The 24,446-nt window shown below is 43.6% G+C and overlaps 1 protein-coding gene across 1 annotated transcript; it reads right to left on the reverse strand.

Moving 5' to 3' along the window:
- Nucleotides 1–1,548: 1,548 nt before the first annotated feature.
- On the reverse strand, nucleotides 1,549–24,227 carry ints2 (integrator complex subunit 2). Its single transcript, XM_020485481.2, has 25 exons — nucleotides 23,822–24,227; nucleotides 22,873–23,237; nucleotides 22,164–22,302; nucleotides 21,843–21,945; nucleotides 21,550–21,663; nucleotides 17,794–17,924; nucleotides 17,421–17,591; nucleotides 17,083–17,303; nucleotides 16,743–16,868; nucleotides 14,993–15,064; nucleotides 14,162–14,276; nucleotides 13,654–13,722; nucleotides 13,269–13,403; nucleotides 12,810–12,989; nucleotides 10,439–10,550; nucleotides 9,665–9,769; nucleotides 8,986–9,150; nucleotides 6,228–6,429; nucleotides 5,281–5,406; nucleotides 4,762–4,969; nucleotides 4,113–4,394; nucleotides 3,493–3,600; nucleotides 3,203–3,308; nucleotides 2,743–2,919; nucleotides 1,549–2,019 (listed from the first exon to the last, which is right to left on the reverse strand). Exons 2-25 carry the CDS (start codon nucleotides 23,163–23,165, stop codon nucleotides 1,841–1,843), a joined length of 3,639 nt encoding a protein of 1,212 aa, XP_020341070.1. The 5' UTR covers nucleotides 23,166–23,237; nucleotides 23,822–24,227; the 3' UTR covers nucleotides 1,549–1,840.
- Between the last annotated feature and the right edge of the window lie 219 nt (nucleotides 24,228–24,446).

Raw genomic sequence — 24,446 nt, forward strand, 5'->3', positions numbered from 1 at the left:
CGATCACATTACAGTTGCTAGTTTGTAAGCCAGAAAATGTGATAGAACCAGACTTTTGCTGTCCATTATATGGACACTACAGGTGTACCTATAAAAATCACAAAAGATTTTTCAACTAACCTACATTTGGAGATACTTTCTTGGTTCTCGATTCAGGGGAAACAGTTCTTATAAATGTCAGTGTCCAGGTGCTTCTACACTGAACCAAAATATGAGCTGAAATAAAAGATACCAGACATTTTCCATATGCAGAAAAGGCTTATTTAAGGGACAATAGAAGGCCACTAAAATGTGAAGTTGTCAGACAACACAATGTCAGAGTTCAGGGAGTGTGCAATTTGCATGCAAGAATGTCCACCAGAACGGTTGCCAGAGAATTTAATGTTAATTTCTCTACCATAAGCCAACATCGTTTTAGAGAATTTGGCAGGACATCCAACCGGCCTCACAATAGACCACATGTAACCACGCCAGCCCAGGACCTCCATTTCCGGCATCTTCAACTGCGAGATCGTCTAAGACCAGCCGCCTGGACAGTTGATAAAACAGTGGGTTTGTGCAATTGAAGAATTTCTGCACAAACTGTCAAAACCGTCTCAGGGATGCTCATATGCTTGCTCGTCGTCCTCACCAGGGTCTTGACCTGACTGCAGTTCGGCATCGTACCAACTTCAGTGGTCAAATCCTCACCATTGATGGCCACTGGCACACTGGAGAAGTGTACTCTTCACAGATTAATCCTGGTTAACTGTACCAGGCAGATGGCAGCGCGTATGACATCATGTGGTTTGCTGATGTCAAAGTTGTGAACAGGTGCCCCATGGTGGTGGTGGGGTTATGGTATGGGAAGGAATAAACTCTATCTCTGAGGCTCACTCTGACCAACTGGTACATATTTGTATTCCCAGTAATGTGAAAGCCATAGATTAAGGCCTAATTCATTTTTCAATTGACAGTTCTCCCCATATATAAACTGTAAATCAGTCAAATCTTTGAAATTGTTGCATGTTGCGTTTATATTTTTGTTCAGTGCACAAACACGAGAACGCAGAAAAATTGTAAATCCATGATTTTGTACTGCGCAAGGAGGTTCCTTGCCGTTATAGCTTACACACATGAACATTCCCAGAACTAGTGGTTTCTATGCGATTCCGCCACGCGTAGAAGTAGATGACATCACACAATGCGATCAAAACAAAGATCTACACACAAGCAAGAGGCATTTCGCAATCGATACAAAATAAAGATGTACTATATTTCGGAGTTCTTTAGTGTTTGTAGAACCATCTGTAACTGGACATTCATAAGATAACTGTTCTCCAGAACCGAGAACGAAGAGAGTATCACCAATACCAGGTTAGTTGGTGGCGTTTTCCATTAACCAAGCAATAACCTAGTATGGAAGCATTCACATAGTGTTTCTAACAGCAGCCAACGTTGCTGCAGAGTGGAGCGCAACTGCGCAGATACTGTAGTGTGTAGTCTTGCATCGCGCTCATTTGCAATATATGCGGTTGATCCTGCTGCTTGTGGCAATGTGATAACGAGTCTCAGTTTAAGTTTTTTTTAATACAAACAAGATGTACAATACAAAAACACTACATAATTCAAGGTTACCTGATCATTTCAAAAAAAACTTTTTTTTTTTGCTGAGAGATAAGTCAGCTTAGAAAAATATTTATACAATGGTCAAGAAAACAGACCTACAGCATATTGTATCTTTCATTACCTACAAAATACAGACATCGCACACTACAACATACACATTGAAAATAACACTCATATCTAAACGTACAACCCTGCACCAGCCCCAGTGCTCTCTCCACCTGCAAGTCTCTGTCTATAGTCCATGTTGGCTGGTGCTGATGATGTCCATGAAGGTGGCTTCTATCCGGTAGCAGAGCTGGACATCCGGGTCAGCACCACCCAGCTCCTCTGCTGCCCTCTGGGGAAGGCTCAGCTTGGACTTGTCCCCTCCTGGAACCACCTCCTGAGGCTTCACCTTCAGGTACTGCAGCCCTGAGGGAGGGAGAGAGAAGAGGGATGTTAGACTATAAATGCTCATCTCTTGTTCAGTGTTCGGGTCAACTTCGATTAAATTCCTGGCAGTTGAATTGGACATACAGTGGTGCCTGAACGGACTGAAATCTATGCGGAATCGACCACATCTCCAATGCAGTTACACTAATGAGTAAATCTGTACACGTGTTCATGGTCTTTTCCTATAAAATTAGATCCAACACTACTGAAAAAAAGACTATGGGAGCATTGCACCTAGAATGAGTTCTCTATTATGTAGAAAGAGGAGGAAGGGAAGCGCTACTAAGGTACACAATAGTACATTTTGGTAGACAGAAGGTGCTCTTTGGTAAAAGGGGTAAATTGGTCATCAAAGTTTTTAAAACTGACGCGTTTCGGCTGCATGGCCTTCGTCAGGGAGGCCTTTGTTTCTGTTGAACATGCCATACTAATAAAGGCATTTTAATTAATTATATGAAGAGTGCCTTGGTCCTCCTTTCTTTTTGAGTTCTCTATTATATTCCAAATCATAAAGAACATTTCATTACACTAACCGTGATAAAGGCTGATGGCCGAGACATTGGTTTTTATCAATAAATCATCATTTTTTATCAACTTCCACTGCCCTCCAATACCTTCCTCTTCAGTTTCCTCCTCAATTCATGCCCCTTGGTTGGAGAGCGAGGTAGAGGCAGTGTTCCCTTTCAACACACACACACTTACTGGTGATGAGCGGGTCGATGTCCCTGGTCTTGGTGGACACGTCAGAGGCACAGACCTGTCCCACCTGCACCAGCAGGGTCGCCACGTCATCATAGAGTGGAGGGAAGGCCTGGCAGAATGCCACCAGGCACGGCAGGGTAGGCATGAAGAAGGAGAAACGCTTGGCACGGGTCAGCACTGAGGGAGAGCGATAGAGAGAAACATATGAACATCATGAACAGCAAGGAGGCTAGAACAAGCTGTACCTAGACCTAACAGGGGAAAAGGCTGTTATGAGTGATGACAATGCTGCACTAACAGAGACCCACCAGGAGATGGCACTAACATACCAGAGTACAGACAGGGAGACACTGCCGGTAGGACATGATGCAGTAAGGGGAGGAAAAAGAGGGCCAACAATGACAGGGTAGAGATGGGGGAGGTGGAGAGTGATAGATGGATAAAGCGAGAGAGAGCTGACCTGTGAGCAGCGTGGCCATGACACTGACGGCCAGGCGGGCCACGCTAAGGGACTTGGGCAGGGCGTACTGGGTACACAGGTGGGACAGCAGCTGGATGGCAAAGATCTGTAGAGGGAGACAATAACCATAGTTATTGCCAGTACTTTCTGTCCAGAGAGACAGGTTTCAGTAGAAATGTTGCTTAAACAGGCCTGGAAACAAATTGATGTAAAACACTGACAAAGGCACAGGGCTAATCTTGCTCAGCTTTGTGGGCTTGGATGCCAGACGAGGACACAGGGGGGCTCACCTGTTTCTCCAGCTGGGGCTGGGCCAGCAGCTCTGGGATGAAGTCCAGGCAGATATGGATGGAGGGGATGCCAGCTACGGTCAAGGGTAGCAGAGCTTGAGGGTAACCCTGAGACAGAAGGTGAGAGAAGAAAGGAGACAGAATAGAATGAAAGTAAAAAGAGGAGTGAAAAGCAGAGGGTAAGTAGTAGCTTTGACTGAGCTTCTGTCTTGCGATGTAAACACACAGGGTAGCCGCAGCGGCAGCTTGTGTGCGCAGCACGGATCCAAGCAGGCAGGATTACTGCGACAGAGGGGCAGGATTGTGTTGATGAAGTGAAACATATGGCAGCTTCCTACTACTGGGACTGCTGCAGTCATTCAGGCTGCAGGACATTCCTTCCCCTCTCACGACTCACACACTGACAACAGCTCTTCTGTGGCACACGGGAGGACACGTACATAATCTCAGCCTGTAGACGCCATATTGTTATGCTGTTTGTTATGACTAAATGCTGCCATAACGGGATCATATATATGTAAAGACACTTTCAGACCTTGAAGCCTTATCGACAAAGGGGCTAGGGGTCCGTTTGGAATTCCGAAAAAAACATCACTTGTACGTAGTAGAACAGTGTTTACCTGGAAGTGCACCAGTTTGGCGATGTTAGGGTCAGCGATGAACATCTGGTGCAACAGACAGCAGATGAGACACTGTACCTCCCTCAGGTCACTGAGTAACCCCCCATCCGGCTCGCCTTCTCCTTCCGCTCTCCTGGCCCCCTCTTCCTGTTTGATGGGCCCGGGTGCAGCCCTCATGCTCTGGAGCAAGCTCTCAGCGTCACCCCCAGCCCCTAGGGGCCCAGTCTGCACCTCTGAGGTGGGCAGACACACCTCCAGCAGGATCTGGACTGCAGCACTGTCCTGGAGTCAGAGAGAAGAACAAGACAGTGACGTAATGTGAGATTCTACCTACAACTGAAATGACTGATGTACTATACACTCTGTGTGTCTGTGTGAGTGGACACGTTTTACTATACTTGTAGGTACCAGAAGTCCTCAGAAGAACAGTAAGAGTAAGTAACAGTTAGAACACTCAAATTCTGATAAGTGAGGACATTTAGCCAGTCCTCACTTGCAAAAAGGCTATTTTTAGAGTTAGGATTAGATTTAGGTTTAGGGAAAATAGGATTTTGAATGAGAATCCATTGTTGGTCCCCAAAAAGTCCTCACAAGTATTGTAGAGCTGTGTGAAAGAGTATGTATGAGTGGGTCTCTCCCACTGTGTTACCTGAGCGGCCAGCAGTGCGTTCTTCAGCTCCTCTCTGGTGACCTCTGGGGTGTCTGGCTGTCCAGCCTGTCCCAGGCCTAGGTTAGAGATGGTCTGGCTCTGCCGGTCAAAGTCCGCTGTTTCCTTCAGGTGGGAGTTGAGGTAGGCCTTGGAGGCCAGGAGGTAGCCATTCAGCATGTGGAGAACAATGTCCATCAGAGGGGGACACCTGAGGAAGGGACACAAAGATGTTATTTACTCACATAATGACGTAGGCTTCATTGTGTTTAAACAGGAAATACATTTGACAAATTCCAAGTCTACAATTGCAAAACAATACATTGGGATTCAAATATATTGAGCCCTTCTCCAGCCCAAATTTGATCAAAATGTCTCCCACAGTACGCTTGTGTGTGTGTCTCTCTGCACATTCCAGCTATAGACAGTTGGCAATCGGTTTTCCTGACCCTTGAAACTCGTTTCAGACCGTACACAAAGAAAAAGGTGCAACAGTAAAGATAACCATGTGCTGTAGCCTACCTGTAGACCCTTTGGTCACAGCGCAGCACGATGAGGGGGTCAACCATCAGGTCATTCTGAATATACCTCTGCTGCCTCAACATCTTCACTGAGGGCTGCAGGGCATTCACCGTCATCACCCACAGCCTGGAGGAAAACATGGAGGAAAGAGAGCAGGGCCATGGTCAGTGGGGAGAAAATGTTTTCAGACAAAGTGCCCCAGAGATATATTACCAGAACTTGTCCAAAACATTTTCATTTTCTGTTGCAGAACGTTTTGCTACGCTGTGGACTTCTAAACACAGTCATAAGGTTTCTTTATAGGGATTATGTTACTACTAGCTATACAGTAGCCTGTTGCAGCAGATCTATTTTGTGATGATCAAATCTATTCAATTGCTAACACCTTTCAGTTTCCCATTGAAATCTCTAATGGTGCATTCAAGCAAGGACAAGCTTTCCTTTCAGACAGAGAAGCAGCTACCACCAGTTCTCTTCACACTGTTGTCTGTGTTCCCTCCTGCAGACTGTATGACATTAATCAAATGGTTCCCGTGAGAGGTCGACACTCCAACACCAGCGCCCCCTTCCAGCTTCATCACTCCTTCCTCCCCACAGGCCTCCCTCTGCACAGCACCATTCAATACCACCATAGACAGTTGAAGAGGGGATGAGGAGGGGGGGAAAAACTATCTATTATGCCCCAAACCCTGGAGAGTCCCCTCCCCTTTTCCTGCCCTGAGCTGTCGTGTCCTCGTTACAGAGCAGCTATCCGTGCATGCGGGGATTGATTGGTCCGCCTGCCTGCTCCTGATGACTGTAGCTCAGTGCCCCTGGAAACACTGGGGCACTGAGGGTCCACCCCCTTATCACCACCAGTGAAGACACAGAAATGGAATTGAACATGAACTCCATCTCTGGTCGCGACATCCAGCAAACAAGCCCTTCCTCTCTATAATATTGCTGACCTGCGGGGCATGACAGTGTTGAGGACCATCCAGAGTTTGTTGAGGGTCTGGGGGATGCGTCGGGGGACACTGGGGCCCAGTAGCAGCCCCATGCTACCCGTCAGAGCCTCGGCGTAGGGGATCAGGTCTCCAGCTGACAGCAGGGTCAGGTGGTCCAGCATCCTCATAAGTCTGGGACCACTGGAGGGAACCTTCTGGAAGGCTGGGAGAGAGGGAGGAGAAGAAAAAGCTTTTAGGGAGAGAGTGGAGTCTTAAAAGGGCCGATCCTGGATTGGAAAAAAACAAAAAAAGCGGGGACACCCACGGAACTTGTTTTGGTAAACTGCTGAGTATGGCTGAACAATTTATCAAATCTGCATAAAAATTGCATATCCATATCGCAAGAGATCCATATTTTTGGCAATATTTTGAAACACCAATCAGCCGCCTGTAACATCGGTTTTCATAGTTTACTCCGATTGTATTTTCTCCCTCTAGGATGCTTTTCCACACAAACCAAGTCCCGCCCCCTGTCACTCACTCAAGCAGGCAGCAGTTCTCCTCTCTGTAGATTCACTCAACAGAATCCAAACAAGAACGACGCTGCATACTTTGCTTCTTAAAAATAAATCCATTTTGTATTTATTTGACTATTAGTTTGTGTATTTTTTTCTTCTACCCCGTTTTCTCCCCAATTTCGTGGTATCCAATTGTTTAGTAGCTACTATCTTGTCTCCTCGCTACAACTCCCGTACGGGCTCGGGAGAGACGAAGGTTGAAAGTCATGCGTCCTCCGATACACAACCCAACCAAGCCACACTGCTTCTTAACACAGTGCGCATCAACAAAAAAGAAATATTGAGAAAAAAAGTTTAGATCTTGCCATCAGCAAATGCTAGTTAGTTAGACTTAGCAAGCTGCATGTGCCCAATTTTTGGGGCCGTTAGCTGCTAATGCTAATTGCTAACACTAACTATCAAGCTAAATGCACTGACTGAGATTGGGCAAATCTGGCTAACAAACTGTAGCTCTAATACAGTGGTGGTGTACATCAAAACGTTTGTGCTACAACATGTTCTGAATCAGAGAGGAATAGCGAAGCATATTCTAAAATCGTTGTCTGAATGTAACAGCTATTCAAATCTAACTAGGGTCCCCTGGGAAAGAATGACCAATATTTAGGTTCCAGCCCCGTCACTACGCCTACCTGTCTTTTTCATTCATTGTCATGCCAAACACTGTATTCCAACCATATAATTAGAATAATTATTATATATGATTTCAACGGTTCATCCAAGTATTTTTTAAATATTAGAAGTCAAATTGCAATATTTAGTGCAAAATAAATAAAATAATTTGTGATTAGATGTTTTGCCCATATCATGCAGCCCTACAGCTGAGGGATGGGGCTGGAGAAATTAAACCTCTTATATTTAATATAGAAGTCCAAAAATAAAAATGTACAAATCCTAGACTGCCCTGTTAATACAGTTTATTTAGGGTTGGTTTCCCAGACACAGATCAAACCTAGTCCTGGACTAAAAAGCACTTTCAATGCAGATTTGTAGTCCAGGCCTAAAATGACTCTGGGTTTAGGAAACTGGCCCAGAGTGTTAATAGATTGGCTTGATACAATCTAGTCTCCTTTCCTTCCACTCCACTGATCTGAAACCACAGGACAGCCTGAAGGTGATATAGCAGAGGTCAATCGTGAGGCTTGCTTTCACCTGTCCACTTACTTCACATCAATGTGGATGGAGGGAGCAGATGGCATGGGTAGAAAGGGAAAAAAGCAAGAGAAAGAGAGAGGGAGAGTATACACATCTCTCCAGTCTCAACTCCTCTCTCTTCTGCTCTGTTCTGCAGCTGATTCACTTAAAAGGTCAACCTCCCCAACAACAGAGGCTGTTAATATCACTATGACATAAAAGCACTGCTTGCATCCCAGGCTCTACTGAACACCACCAAGCCTCTGTTTTGCTGCAGTATAGGATCCCTCCTCTCCTTCCCTCTTTGTGTCCACTGTAATCCAGGAGACGGTCGCCTCTGGGCCTCCTCTTTCTCTTCCTTTCTAAAAACGGCTACTTTTCTCCATGGCACACTAGTGAAATTACTTACATAACCAAGAAACAAGCTCCAGGTTACGATTCAAATTTAAAGATTTTCTTATAAAGAAAATGTATTTTGTTTTTGATGGGGAGAATATTGGATTACATTTGCGTGTAGATAGATTATTTCCCTCCTAATCAGATGTAGTTTTACAGATGAGATTAGGTTAGAAGTGCCTTGGAGCTATGCAGCAGTAGTAGGTCTGATTCCCTGACAGTGAAAGTATTTGCGTCTCTAATTGCACCCTATGCCCTACAAAAGTAGTGCATATTTAGGGAAAAGGGTGCCATTTGGGATGCGGCCATGATGATCTACCAGGGGGCTCCATCTCTCTATTAGAGGCCAATAGCGGCATGATAATCTGACACTGAAGCCCTTACTGCAGGATAACAACACACTTTTCATCACATGACCCTGTGTTTATCCCACTCACTATTAACAGAGTCTAGAACTACTCTTCTCTGTTGAGTCCCAACTACCTTCCCAAAGCCCAACACTGCACATTACTCTTTATTGGCCTCTTATAGGGCTTCTTCAACAACTAGCCCCATAAAATCTGATGTAAACTCACCATTCCCAAAACTGTTCTCTCCACCCTAACCCCCATTCCCCACAACCTCCCCACTGCCTCAACCTCCCCATCCCACTCCCTCAACCTCCCCAGTCTCACCGTCGTGGAGTTGTGTCTGGGAGTATCTGGAGGTGTTAGAGGTGAGCAGCATCCTCCGGAGCAGAGGCAGGGTTCCTGTCACCTCCTCCTCACACACCCAGTCCTCAACCATACACAGGTGGGGGTAGTTAGTGGCCAGCAGCCGCAGCAAGGCCGAGTGGAGGCCTGGGGAGGGGGGAGGAAAGGAGAGGAGTCAAAAGACATGACACTAAAACAAGCAAAGGAAAAGAACACTGACCCTAAAGAAGGCTAATACACTGAAATAAGTTATACACACAGTGTTACAAATTAGCAGGTAAGAATGGCTTGCATTAGGTTAATGGTAGCCTACACTAAACACTGGCTACCAGGCAAATAGGTGCCTAACTAAACTTGCTGGAGTACCAAAAGAGAAAGTGTAGTAGGTTAATCAGTAGGCTAATTAGTTGCTTTCATAACATTAACTGGTAAAAAATATAATAAATTACATTTTAAGTTACAAATTATACACTTTTGACTCCCTAAATGATCTGGGTACACTTTGCATATACATAGAATCTATGTTGATGGGGCTTTAAATATGATTAACCTACTACACAATATGATTACCGATTAAAAACAATGTAAATTCAAAAGACACTCCAACCCCTACTTACTGTAATAAGTACTTAGGGATACCCTGTACATTAGATGTACTTACCCCCCAACTCCTGTTGCAGGCCCTGGGCCTGGGTGATGAGGTATTTGATGGGGATCTGGTCCATGAGTATGGCAGAGTACGACTTGGGCTTCCTCTGCATCAGAGCTGAGGAGAGAGGAGAGGTTGATTTGGCCCTGCTGTCTATTTAAAAACACCCTGTGTGAGTACTACCAGAGTGGGGTGATTCTTCACTGAAATGCCTTCAATAACAATGCTGATGGGCATCATTATTCCTGCCTGAAGGGTGCAGCAGCACAACAATTAAGAGGGGAGCATATGTATAAACTAACACAGACGTAAATGAGGACTAATGAAGGGAGGGAAGACCTTACCATCCAAGAAATACTGACTCTGCCAAGTCATTCAGTCCAGTAGGTAACACCTCCCCTGGACATTATACTTGGCTGGTTATTGAGAATAAATGGAAGCTTGAAAGAAAGCCAAGCCAGCCAAGCCAGGAGGGGAGAAAGGAATTCCCCATAGCAACACACAGTTTCCTAGTAGCTTAACAACAGAGGACAAAGCCTGCCTTTTCTCTTGGTTCCCTGACACTCTCTCTCTCTGTCCATTCCAAACACAGCATAGCTTCTTCAATGGAGAAGACAATGAAAGTGCCTGAGTGGAGGAGAAGAAAAAGCAGCAACAGGGTGGCTAGGAGAGAAGCCAAGGGTGGCTGAATGAATGAAGTTCAGGAGTAACATACACTATGGTACTTATATTTATCAGGGGATCCCCATGGTACATACCCAGGAGGAGATCGTGTAGGATACATACCCAGTTGTTTAGTGTTGGACAGGAGAGCCTCCTCATAGGACAGAATATAGTAGAGGATGAGGAGCTGTGTGGTGATGCTGTATCTGGAACGCACCGCTCGACCACCCTCTCCCTGCCAGAGAGAGAGATGGAGAAAGAGAGAGATCGGGGGGAGACAGAGAGTGAGAGAGGAGGAGAGAAAGAGAGGGAAGAGAGAGCAGGGAGAGACAGAGACGAGGTCAGGGGCAGGTCGCCACAGAGTGTTCTACACTGCAGGGCCAATGGGCTACTAGCGACAAATGGCCCTCTCTCTGACCTTCTCAGGCAACCAAGGCGGAATAAAAGAACAAAGTGGATGGCAGGACATGAATACGGCGTTGCTGATGTATGACATCGTTAAATATCATGTCAGTGGCTGCAGACAGCCCAATAGACCAGGGAGACTATAATGATATTAAAGGCAATTTACTCCCAATGGCCTCTAAACATAACGAATGGTCAGATTAATTGAAACGGACCAACTACCATTTAACGTGAATATTTTACATGGTGGCTTTGTATCACTGCTTGCTTTTAAATCTGCACCATCCAGTGATTGTGTCAAACCTTGTTTTATCTCCAAAGCATGTACAACCTGTTTGAGCAATCTATATTTTACATTCATATATTTGGGCTGTTAAGAGCTAGTTTGATCTGTCTGACATGTTTTTCTCATTAATTAGCCGTTGATGGAAGAGGTTTTGACCCCTTGCACTGTCTCCACATTTAACTTCCTTAAAATTCAATCTAAAAATGGATTCAATTCGATTTTTTTCTCCAACCGATCTACACAACCTACTCCACATTTTCAAAGTGACATTTATTTTATAGAACATTTTCCAAATGAATAAAATAAAAGACCCCTGGGTTAACACTTAGTGGAAGCATTTATATTCACATAATAATCAGAAATTCCCTTGACCACGCCCATAGATTGTTTTCCCCCAAACACTCTTTCCTAGTGACCATCATTGTAAAATAAGAGCCAACTTCGTCATCAATTATAGAGAAATAACAAAACACGCCGAAAAGCTGCTGTATTCTTCAATGTACACGTAACCAGGTTAAAAGTCCCAACCTACAGGTCGAAATGCTCCCATGTAGGGAAATGGAGCCTGCAAGAGGATCCCTGTGGCTTCAGGCTATTCGGTGTGGGACTGGGAAATGTGGGGACACTGTGTTCAAGTAGGCTACACGTAGCTATGTGTGTGGAAAACATTTAATCACAGGTAAGACTTTGAACTTGTTCAGTATAGTCTGTTTAACTCCACTCACTACTTGTAGCTATATAGTCCGTTTGTTTGTGTTGTTGGTATTGGCGAGCTGTTCCGGTCAGTAGCTAGCTAGTACTCACGCAGGCCTACAATATTACATTTTTCTAAGTAGTGAGAATGGTCAGGAAGTCATTTTTAGACATGTACTTTTCTTAAATGTAGTTTTGTAATTGACTAAAACAAGCAGACAACAAAAGGTCATGTTCTATCGAATATCGACAGGGACTATTACAGCTGTGGATCATATTAAATAAGATTCTAGCAACCTTGCACTACTTGGAGGGCAACAAATCTATTGTTTTTGTAGAAATTGCTCAAGCTCAGTACATTTGGTTGGGAATCATTGATGGAAAGCAACATTCAAACATTGCCTCTGATTTTCAAGATTTACGTAAGGACTGCGACTGGACCATTCAGCACCTCTTGGCAAGCCATTCTTGTGTCTTTACCAATGTCTTTACCAAGGAAATGTAATTGTCCCGCTGAAAAATAAAACTATCCCAAGATGATATTCAAAATGTTTCCTTAACCTTTATCTAACTAGGTTAAGTTTACAGGAAAGGACCGTGGGTTTTACCTGGGCTTTGCTACTTTCATATTTATTTTGATGCTGACAAACTCCCCAGTCCCTGCTAGTGACGAGCATACCCATAACATGATGCTGCCACCACAATACTTGAAAATTAAGAGGGTCAACAACAATGCATTCACTCCACATTATTGGCCTGTATGACTAAATTAAAAGAGTGAAGCCTGTGTAAAAGAAAAATCCACTCCAAATCTATTCTGTAGGCAACAAGGCCGTTAAGTAATACTGCACGACAAAGGAATTAACTTTTTGGCCTAAATTAAAAACTACAGGTTTGGGTGAAAACCCTATGTATGTTCAAGTATTGTGGTGGCAGCATCATGTTATGGGTATTCTTGTCACTGGCAGGGACTGGGGAGTTTGTCAGCATCAAAATAAATATGGAAGGAGCAAAGGCTAGGTAAAAAGCAAGAGGAAAACCCACCCCAGTCTTTAGAAAACCTTACCCCCTGTGTGTGTGTGTTACATGCGTGTTTAAAAACTCATTCACCCCTGCAGTGGAGCCTTGGTAGACGGTGAGGATCTCCTGCTCAGTGATTGGCTGGTTGGTGGCCTCAGGGTTGGCCTTGGAAGCTGGGGTCAGGATGGAGTTGATGTACACATCGATGAGGGGCAGCAGCTGGGTGTGGAGCGGGGTGGATGTCTCACACAGCTGCCTGTAGATCCAGTCCTATTGGAGACATGGAATTCAACAGTATTAATGTGTATATTAATATGTATTTGTTGTATAGACTATTGTACCAAAAAGGCTAGTACTAGGTAAACAGTTAAACTATTTATCAGGTGTAAGTGCTCTTTCCCATATCTGCTTTTATAGCAAGTGGAATTCACCATGCTGCTCACCAAAGCCAAAACCCTCATTCATTGGAAGTAACCAGTCGATGGAGCCATGAATGAACAGAAAAAGCACGAGGCCAATAACAGAACCACAGACTGGAGAACGGCCTACCTTGATGGAGACCTTGTGCTTGGTGAAGGCTCTGCTGCGGAGCAGCTGGTAGATACAGTGGATGGGCAGGAAGCCTGTGATGTTGGCACTCAGGTTGTTGGTAACCGCCACCCTCACAGCGTGGGCAGTGACCACCTCGACAAAAATCAATACAGTTTCAATACACCTGGCCAAAACTACGGATGGAGGATCAAATCAGTTCAAATACAAAAACATGAATAATGAAACAAGTTGAAAAGTTGAAATAGGTAAATCATTATAATTACTGAAATGTTGAAATAATATGGCACTGTATAGCAAATAAACAACATGTAAATCATAAAGAAATATGCTATCTAAAAAGATTAGGCTAACTGTGGACAAATGGTATATGTGGCTGAAGTACCTGCTCAGTGAAAATCTCTTGGGTAAAGATGGTCTTCATTTTGCTCAGAGAGCTGGGCTTAATTGCAATCTGCAGGGAAGAAAGGGTGGCATTTACCAAGAGATCAGTTTAGACTGGTATCATTTACAGAAGGATCAGTTAGACTGGTATCAACCAAGGGAGTTGCTTTTATTGCAGCCAGTACCTAGTGAAAACATCCTGAGGGCAATGAATGAACCTGGCAGTTAATAATTCCACTCTATTCATATTGGATAACAGAAATTCTACATGACAAAAGCAGAATGGATTCAGTGCCGACAGCCTAGGGTGAGAATAAAATTCAATACAACCAAATTACATTGCACCCTCTTTCTCTGAGAAATGAAGTGACAGCAAAAATAACTGAACACAACAGTCAGTGTATTGGCAGGCAGCCCTCTGTTTGTAGGCTCCCTGCATAGCTGAAGTGGAGGAAGTACAACAGTTAGCCACTCTCCCTCTGACTGGACTATCGATCCCTCCACCTTACCTTCATCCCCAAAGTGGAGCAGACCAGCTCGATGATGGCGCTGAGCTGGTTGCTATGGAAATACATGGCAACCAGTAATAGCATCTCTCCGAAGGAAGCGGCGACCCCTGCAGCACTGTACACACAAGAGTGTGTGAGGGAGGGAGAGGGAGAAAAAAGGGGGTCAGGAGAGAGAGAGATTTAAACCGACGGCTTACAATGCATCTTAGAGGACAGCGCTTTAATAAAATGATTATGCCCAGCTATATTAGACACCCCCCTCCTCCAGCCTAGTGTCCCCTCCACGGCACCGGGCAACACTCATTTACCATCCCAGAGGGGGAGTTGGGCTGCTGCAGTGATAACTCATGGTTCAATGAAGGGCTTATTACATTTTTAAAAGCCTGTCGGGGCCTCCCGGGTTTGTTCCCCCTTCCAGCCCAACTCCCCCCCTCATCCATCACCACCCACCCTGCCTCGCATCCCTGCACTGTTTGTTTTGAGACGAGCTCTGTCTGGCCTCAGCCTTTCTCCTACCAGAGAAAAACAGGGAACTGTGACTGGAACTGGGGGAATGAAAACGAACACTCAGGGCACTTTTTTTGTCAGACATTGTTAAATTCTGAGCCTGTTTAACTGGAAGACAATTACTGAATGTCGAGAGACACATATGACTCATGTCATCATGACCATTTTGGAGGTTTGCTAATGAAATGCCCATATTGTGTGAAATGATTGCACCGATTGATGTGCAATCAAGGAAAACTAAAGTATATGAAAGAAAACACATACCGTTTGAACCCAGGTCTGATAATGTCTATCATCACATAAGGACCAGGCCACCATCCTCACCTCTCAAAGTACTCCTCTTCTTTGATCATCCAGCTGAGCCACATCACCATCAGCTGCTCCTGCTCCGGGGTGCTGCAGGAGAGACAATATCACACAACACCGTCACGTAGCCACAGATACCACTCAGTATAACGCTGCAGAGAAGCCACCTGTTTAATCTGGCTCTGTTAACCTAGCGAGAATCTTTCTGCCATCTGCTTGGTACTAGATACAAAGACTACTGTTAGCCTTTCACTGTCACATTGACACATTAGATCAGAGCTGTGAATACTTTGTACTGTGTTCGTTTGTGTGATTTTTATACTAGCAGGGCTCGACATTATCGCTTGTCCTCTTGTCCAGGACAAGTTTTAAAAGTCAAACAAGAATAAATAGATTTAAGTTGTTAAATCACAATATCAAACAATTACTCTGATCAGAATTGGATCAAAAGGCCAACATTGGAATAATATTAAAATAGACTTTTAATGTACATAAATAAAAATGCCTACGTGCATATTAGCTACAGCCTCTCATGTCCAAACCGATGTTGACATGAGAAATGCTCCAGAAAATGTAGCCAAACTTTAATTACTTTTAATTATATAAATGTAGGCTGAACGCCAGTCATGTTTGACAAATATAACGAAGGATAATTAACATTAACACCTAAAGGCCTGATTCGGGTCAACAAAGGAGGCACGTTACTTCAGATCAAGTGGTCACAAGACTGAAGAGTTAAGGGTTGTGCCTGTTGAGCACCGCACATCACCCACCTTGAATCTGAGTGGAGGCGGTGAGCATTTTAAAACGATTTAACCATAAACATAATTGTTTAAAATATAGACGTTTTACGTCATTTTATGAAGCGTCTTACCTTGTTTTAAAGTAGCCTAGCCAAAATACAACCGCAGAAATGTTGAGGGAATTATTTTAGAAACCAGCATTTTTCTCATGTTCTATTGGTTTTCAAAATCAACATAATTTTATTGTCCAGCAGCCAAAGACAATTTCAGCCATTTTAGTAACCCATGCTAGTTGATACATCTTTAGAGCTCCCCTCAATCTCCATTTGTAATGGATATTTTCATCTCTGTCACATGAAACCACTTGCACGTGCCATGCACTTTTGAGAACGGTGTTTTCCCGCTAATTGCAAGTTTTGGAACATTCGCACATACCCTACAGCCATGTGCACATTGTTCAGCTTATAATATGAAGAAATACATTTAAAGTTAAACAGCCTGATCGGTTGCATCAGCCTCATTGCTAAAAAAAAATACAATTACGTGCAGTGGTTGTATTAATTTGGGATCCATAGAGGGAATTATTTTATAAAGAGATGAAAAAGTATTTGGTTGTAATTGTAGCCTAATGTTGTAATATTTTATAGGCTAACAAGGGTGGCCAACTATCCTCCAGGAGAGTCTTTAAAGGGGAGTGTTGTATTTTGAGACTGGCTTGAATATACAAAGAAGCCAATAGGCAGAGTGTAGCCTTCATTTCTGTCTCGATGGTTAAAAAAAAGATAGCAATGCATTTTAAAATTGTGTTACAGACCATTTAACATTTTGAAAAGTATAACTTTTTTTTTTAAATATATTTTTTATATCTGTCCTTCTTGTCCGAAGGACAAGTGGCTAAAAAAGTTCATGTCAAGCCCTGCCCTCTCCACCCAACCATTTAATGTGTTGAACGCGTCAGTGTCATTCTTTCTTGACGTGTGTTTTTACATGTCAAATTCATATAAAGATGTTGCTCGTGGTCCTACCTGACGAGTGTGGGGAATGCCAGTAGTTTACAGAAGGACAGAGAGACAAATCGCACCCCAGCTGGAGTGGCCGGGGGTCGACTGGTCATGAGCTGGAGGAGCTGCTCTGCCTCCTCATCAGTGGGCCTGTCAACGGGGGAAAGACACACATCACTTCAACATGTCACAAACACACACAATTACAAAGACACAGAAATCTTCCAAAGGTTAATTACATCCTTTAAAAACTCCCCCATCATGAAAATAATTCATGAACATTTCAAACAGTGGAACTATCAGAGACCATCAGTGCTATCACAACTGATCTCCCCTCCCTCTCCTCCTCCTCTGTGTCACCTACCGGAGTCCTGCGATGCCCATGAGGGCACAGTAGAGTCTGAGCAGGGCGGAGGCCTTCACCACGTGCTCCTCCCGGAGACCAGAGTACCCAGAGCTGCTCTCTGCGTCCTCCACACTGTCGTTGGGCTCATGGGTGCTGCGCGACCGGGGCAAGATGGCCACCAGCTCCAACAATAGCTGCCTACGCATCTGCCACAGCACAGAACTGCTCTCACGCTTCCTCTGAGGGAGGGGAGTTTTGTAAGAGAGTAGAAGGTATCGGTGAGACCTGTGTGTGTGTTTGAGGAGCAGAATGTACATTTGTATAGTTCAAATCTCATTGTAGGCAGTGTTCTTCACCTGTTGTCCGTTGCGTATGAACATGCTGAACCAGGTGCGTACTTTCCCATTGGTGCCCAGCAGCAGCCCACTGACGTAGGACACCAGAGGGCTGACTGCATCATCGGCCGTGTCAGGCTTATAGTCCAGGGTCAGGGCCACACCCAGACCTGGCAGGTGACACTCCTCCACCTGGGGAGGACAAACACACAGTGGACAGGACAGCATGACAGTTTCCATCAGGGCAGCAAACAGCAGTGGCATTTGCACAGCTCTACGGTTTAAGAGCCGAGTTGTACTGTGCTGGCCCGGTTACAAATCCACCCTAGTTTCTGGAAAGGACAAATGGTTCATGTACGACAGTGTGAAAAAGGCATAAGAGAGATGGACTCACCACCATGGCTCTGATGTTGAGTGCCTGGGAGGGGTTCATCTGACACAGCTGTCTCAGGGCCTCTGTCCTGCGTCTCCCTCCCATGCTCTCCTCATCCTGACGCTCCCCGTTCTTTATCAGGCCCCTGCACACTGAACACACCACAGATATCAGTTACATGCTATGCGGAGAATGGTTGTTCTTTTCAGAGGATGTGTTACATTTTCATGTTTGGGTTATTCAAATCATGTTGTTATTAATAATAACAGAGGATATGAACGATGCATGAAAACAAGCCATTAGGGTAGCCTAGTGGTTAGAGCATTGGACTAGTAATCGAAAGGTTGCAAGTTCAAATCCCCGAGCTGACAAGGTACAAAATCTGTCGTTCTGCCCCTGAACAGGCAGTTAACCCACTGTTCCTAGGCCGTCATTGAAAATAAGAATTTGTTCTTAACTGACTTGCCTAGTAATTTTTATTTTTATTTTTATTTTTTTTTATTTTTTTTATTTTTTTAATCTGTAACAATTGTTCTTTGTCCCGCCAGAGCATTTTCTCTGTCTGTTTGCTTCACCTTCAATGTCTGTAGCAGTGCATTATGCCAGAGTAGACAGACTGTTTACAGAAATCCAATGAGGCATGGAATCATTACTCATTTATTTGTAAATAAGATCTAATAGCTCTCAAAAGCACATGCACTTTAACAGGGCTTCTCTTTTTGACCGGTTATTCACTGTAGCTGACAGTTTAAAAGACTAAAATGTTTATGGCCAACTGAGACATGCACTAAAACTAGTACATGATTAGTGCTGTTTGAGGTTGGTTCGGTTTTGGCTCGATTGTTTAAAAAATAATAACGGTTTTCAATTTCAATAAAACATATTTAACATTATTTTAGAGCTTCCCTCAGCCATCACCTGCCTTTTTTCTGACAGAGTGAGTGGAATGCTGTAAGGCAGAATAATTAGAGCCCCATTATGGTACTTAATGCCCATTACGGCTTATCACTTATTAACCATAACATGTTCACATTACCGACTTTAAATCAAACATTTCAGTTGTGTATATTACTTATTTGATGACTATTATTTTTCTATCCTTAAAAAGCAACAAATCCCTTTTAATGACCTATGTGGCATCAATAGGAGTCAGAAACAGTTATTCTAGTGTCAATATTGACTACAACACGTTGAACATTCTTTTACTTGAGAAATACTGCACCAAACACCTAAGATGAACAATTGCGCAACTAAAACGTCCTTGGCAAAAACATCTACATTTGTCATCTTATATTCATTCTGGGGATTTTGAGGAAGTGACATAGGCTTCCGTGACTACAGTGTCCCATGGGGGACAAACATTAACCAAACACGGAATCAGTCAGGAAACACACCAAGACTGAAATCTTGTTTTTCTAATGACGAACAGAAAAACACGTGCCAATCTGCGTGTTCAGTTGTACTCAGGCAGTAGCAGCCAGCGAGCCAGTCAACAGTGGAGGCTGGTGGGAGGAGCTATAGGAGGACAGGCTCATTGTAATTGCTGGACTGGAATAATTGGAACCGAGTCAAACATGTTGTTTCCATATGTTTGATACAGTTCCATTGATTCCATTCTAGCCATTACAATGAACCCATCCTCCTATAGCTCCTCCCACCAGCTCCCACTGCCAGGCAACCATCTTTTATTTAATACATTTAACTAGGCAAGTCAGTTAAGAACAAATTCTTATTTACAATAACAGCCTCCTGCAGGGATTTTGCCTTTTGGTAGGCCGTCATTGTAGGCTGTCATTAGCTAACAAACTATTTTATCTTCCATCTCCCCTACTTACAAAGAATTGCATATGCCATAAAAGACTCAAGAAGACCAAGTTAGTTACCACTTCATGTTCAAATTGTATTTGTCACATACACTTGTTTAGCAGATGTTATTGCGGGTGTAGCGAAATGCTTGTGTTTCTAGCTCCGACAGAGTGTGTGTGTGTGTGTATAGATATAATGGACAAAACACACATCACGACAAGAGACACCACACTACTACATAAAGAGAGACGTTAGACAACATAGCATGGCAGTAACACATGAAAACAGCATGGTAGCAACACAAAACATAGTACAAACATTATTAGGCACAGACAACAGCACAAATGGCAAGGTAAAGACAACAATACATCACGTGAAGCAGCCACAACTGTCAGTAAGAGTGTCCATGATTGAGTTTTTGAATGAAGAGATGGAGATAAAATGGTCCAGTTTGAGTGTTTTGTTGCAGCTCGTTAGTCGCTAGCTGAAGCAAACTGAAAAGCGGCGCGTTCCAGGAATGTGTGCGCTTTGGGGCCCTTTATCTCTGTGCTCCCTATTGAATGAGTCATACTATTTAGCTAGGCTAGTAGTCGCTAGTTGCCTGACAAAATAATTGTACTAGTTCTTCAAAGTAGATAAGGCATACTTTCAAGACTGCTTATTACCAACTACTTTAATGATCAATCTGGTAGAGCTACCTCACAAACTCTTTCTTTCATCGTGGTGTTGTGTCATTCCTCTCTCATGCGGTCTATATCTGCCTCTGTCCATGGCAGTAATGAACATGCGCAACGGATTATGCTCATTGTAGTCAATTACCAGGTTTCTGCGCTGAACTAAGTTTTATATTTGCCTAATGAAGACGACATCTTCCAAGTGTCCCACATAGTTATTTCTCTCATGAATTATTTGATTTCTCTTGAGAAATGGCGCATTGAGGTCACAAAAAAGTATACGTAAATGTTATTCAAGTAATTGAACCAACGTCGGTCAATTAGTTGTTTTATAATACCAAAAAATAACGACTTCAGTTAATCGCTCAGGACTAACTGAAACTATTTTATCTTCCATCTTGCCTACTTACGAAGAATTGCATATGCCATAAAAGACTCAAGAAGACCAAGTTAGTTACCGCTTCATGTTCAAATCAAATTGTATTGGTCACATACACATGTTTAGCGGGTGTAGCGAAATGCTTGTGTTTCTAGCTCCAACAATATCTAACAACTTCACAACATATATCTAATACACACAAATCTAGGTAAAGGAATGGTATAAGTAAATGTGCTGGGCAAAGTTATGCCTCACACTTGATGCCTCAAGACAGGGCCCATTTCCCGCCCAAGAGGCCAATTCCAATAGCAAGCCATGAGAATTCACTAATGTTCAGCGCTATGTGATGTCTGCCGACTGACTGCTTCCTTCTCGCTGGTCTCGCTAATGCAAATAGGCTATTGACTCAGGCCTGACCCCTGGTTGATAAGAAGGCACCAGAGGCTGCTAGCAGAGCTAGATCTTCATAATGTGTCTCTCAAAGCAGAGAACACACACACTCTGGGCCAGTAGCAAGACAATCATACTCATCTATATTATAAGGAGTACACATTAATCTAGTCCTACCTCTGGGGCTGAAACATTGTCCAATTACAAGGGGAAATACCTAACTGGGTGAAGAAATGTAGAATAGGCAGCCAATGTCAATAATTATCTGCCTAGAATTACAATCGGATCTATACAGACACTGACTATTCTATTAGATTAAATATACTCCACCTATAGACTAGGATCAGCTTGCCAAACATGTGGGCCACAGGCTCAATAAAACCAGCTAATCAACTAATGCAGTCTTATAATTAGTAGTACGGGCATGGTAAAGCTAAACAATTTGTGCAACATACTGTAACAGTCCAAACGTAGAATATATATTTATTGTTAATTTTCATAGACATTATTTTGCATCGTTCACCCTACCTTCATTAAAGCTGTCAGGGACGTTGGCAACCAGCAGGCACAGAAACCAGTCACCGTTTCTCACATGCAGCAAAGCCTCTGCCACGTCTATGATGGGCAGCAGAGAGGGCAACTCTGAGGACAAGAGGAGGAGGAGGGGGCTGCAGACATCAAACTTGGGGGTTCCGTGCAAAACCAGTTATTTGATCTGAGAAAAGCTTCCAAATCAAAATCTGAGAAATTGCTGATTCTCAAATATGTTTTAGAAAACTGTCATTTCCACATAATGAGGTATTTTCTATTGACGCAAGTACCTGCTTGAAGTATACAGAGAACATCTGCAACCTCTTCCAGGTAAACAGGGCTCTCAAATAGCTCAGAGGACTTCAGGAACCATTCCCCATTGGAATCAGCCACCTGTAAGACAAAACAGCCAAATTAACACACAAATACAAAATTGAGTATGATAAACTGGACGCTTGCTAAAGGCAGGGCCACGTGATTCAGTTGGGCGCTACCCATTGGTGGTGGAGGTGGTGAGCTTCCCCCTTGCCTGGTAAAGTGCTTTGAGGGCCTGTAAAAGCGCCATACACATGTTAAACTAACCCCATGGGAAGCAGTGAGATGACTGTTACCTTGTTCATGATGGCCAGTAGTTCACTGAGTGCCAGCCTGAGTCTCCTGAGAGGGTCACTGTGTTCAAACTCCAGGGTGAGGCCATGCTGCAGCTGAGACACCAGGATGCTCTCTCCATTAGAGCCACCCGCCTTGTGCCTGTCAGAGGGGACACCACCACACCAGAACAATCAGTATCTCCGATCCACTAAGGCTGGGACAACACCAGTATCGCAATGCTAATATTGCGATACTTGTTGGTATCGTGGCAAGGAAAGAAAACACAAAGCGGATTTATCTTCTTTAGGAAAATAGCCCTAATGTTGACAACAAATCATTATGTTGTCATCCAGTCACATGTATTTATTTCCCAAGCTATAGCACACAATATTTTACATACAGCAGATTTGTAAAGGACAAAAGAGTCTACTTCATGTTTTCAATTTTTTGCAATGGAAAAAATATTGCAATACTGGTCCTGACCCTACCATCCACACAACATGCTAAACAAACTCTTTACTCTGCTAAACAAAAGGGAGATTCAAAAAATATGTATTTGATTTTGATTTTCCAAGTTTATTTACAAAAGGCTGAATATGAGGTTAGTCATATTACTAACCAAACACATCTACTCGACCTGTATAAGTTGTTTACTTGAGTAGAGTGTCCTTGAGTGTAATAATACAGTTAACTAGTGTCTCTGTCTCCGAGATCATTCAAAGGTCATACCTGAGTTGCTGCTCCTTCCTGGCATCCTGCTCCAAAGCATGGAAATCGACAGACAGGAGGGCCACAATGGAGTTGACAGCCTCCACCCCGGAGAGCAGGCGCAGGATGAGCTTCTTGTCCTGGGCCCAGGACTGGCTCTGGTCGGCTGGGGCACACAGAGCCATCCGAACCAGGCAGGGCAGCAGCAGCCTCAGCTCTGGGTCACTCAGGGCAGCCAGACGCACCACATCCACCTTCTGCATGGCCTCAAAGGCATATGGGCTGACAAACTGCAGCCCTGCACTTTCTGACATCTCTGCTGGTAGTCTGGGACTGGGTCCACACCTCTCTGCTGGTAGTCTGGTACTGGGTCCACACCTGAGAGACTGGACAGAGGGAGGTTTCTAGTTGATGCTGTCCTGATGCTCCAGCTTAAAAGTGGAACTATTTGTAGCTTGGCATTCAATTGACTTGCTTCAGAATTTCATGTTGCTTTTGGATTTGATGCTTCAATGATAGTGTTTTCCATGCAGTCAAAAATAATTTTGCATCCTTAGTTTATCAGCAAGTTAGCCAGAAAGCTGGTGACTTATTCAGGAACAGGCTGTGAATAAAAGGCATTGCCAACAAGCCTACTAGCTAAGCTAAACTCGCTTTGTGCTGACTTCTTAGCTAGCTAACGTTACAACATGATCATGAAACACTTCCTGATGATTTTAAGAGCAGGGAGCTTACCTAGTTAGTTAAACTAGTTTACATTAACATGATTTCTAGATCTAAAGAAATGGCAATAATGGGCTAATGGTAACATAACTAGAAGCTAGCTAGCTATCTTGCTAGTTAGCTCAGTCAGCAACAGCTAGATAAGCTAGCCTAGTATGTCTGAAGGTGGAGTTCTTTAAATATAACGTTACATGTTATCATTAATCGATAATAAAACACGTGTCAACCGGTATAAATGTAACATTACCTTCTCTAGGGATGTGTCAACGAAGGAATGTAGCCTTTAGGACGTCAAACCTCTCACTCACGTAGCACAACAGCCACTCGTATGCATTCGCTGTATCCGTATTTCTGCTCCTAACAGTTAGCTAACGTAGCTAGCTCGCGAACTCTGACAGTCTCATTCTTACGAATCTGTCTGTATAAAGTAATTCAACCTATGTTCAGATAAATAAATATTTACAATATGACCACAATAAATTAATGTACATAAGTGACTACTTGAACATTAAAGGCTATATGGGCAGATGTGGGCAAAAGGTTCAGCCACCACGGCTAGCTAGCAGAGTGCCTGGGAGTAGCTAGCACTAGCATTACTAGCATGCATTGGGGCGCTCCGCGTGCACTTTTTTTGTCAGACTGCTGCTCTACCCCCCTGGATGACAGCCAAACAAAATCATGGTTGAATAAAGGAACAATACGTTATCTTTTAGCAACTGTTTTACAAAAGTCTATAATGCTTTTTTCCCTCTGATTATTCTACAGGGTTGAATGATTTTGTTCCAGTGCAACATTGTCTAGTGCCAGCGCACACTGATGTTGAATCAGGTTAGAACTGGGCTAGAATAAAACCCTGCACAATCGGGTCTCCA

The sequence above is a fragment of the Oncorhynchus kisutch genome, linkage group LG6 (assembly GCF_002021735.2).
Source record: "Oncorhynchus kisutch isolate 150728-3 linkage group LG6, Okis_V2, whole genome shotgun sequence".
Classification (NCBI taxonomy): Eukaryota; Metazoa; Chordata; class Actinopteri; order Salmoniformes; family Salmonidae; genus Oncorhynchus; species Oncorhynchus kisutch.

What these genes read in the sequence shown, in the direction of transcription:
- ints2 (XM_020485481.2), bottom strand. Translation starts at nt 23,165, where the DNA reads ATGTCAGAAAGTGCAGGGCTGCAGTTTGTCAGCCCATATGCCTTTGAG. An exon ending in GCTCCACTTTGGGGATGAAG is followed by an intron (nt 13,723 to 14,161) that starts GTAAGGTGGAGG and finishes TCTTCCCTGCAG; the next exon opens with ATTGCAATTAAGCCCAGCTC. An exon ending in ACGCACTGCTGGCCGCTCAG is followed by an intron (nt 4,395 to 4,761) that starts GTAACACAGTGG and finishes CTCTGACTCCAG; the next exon opens with GACAGTGCTGCAGTCCAGAT.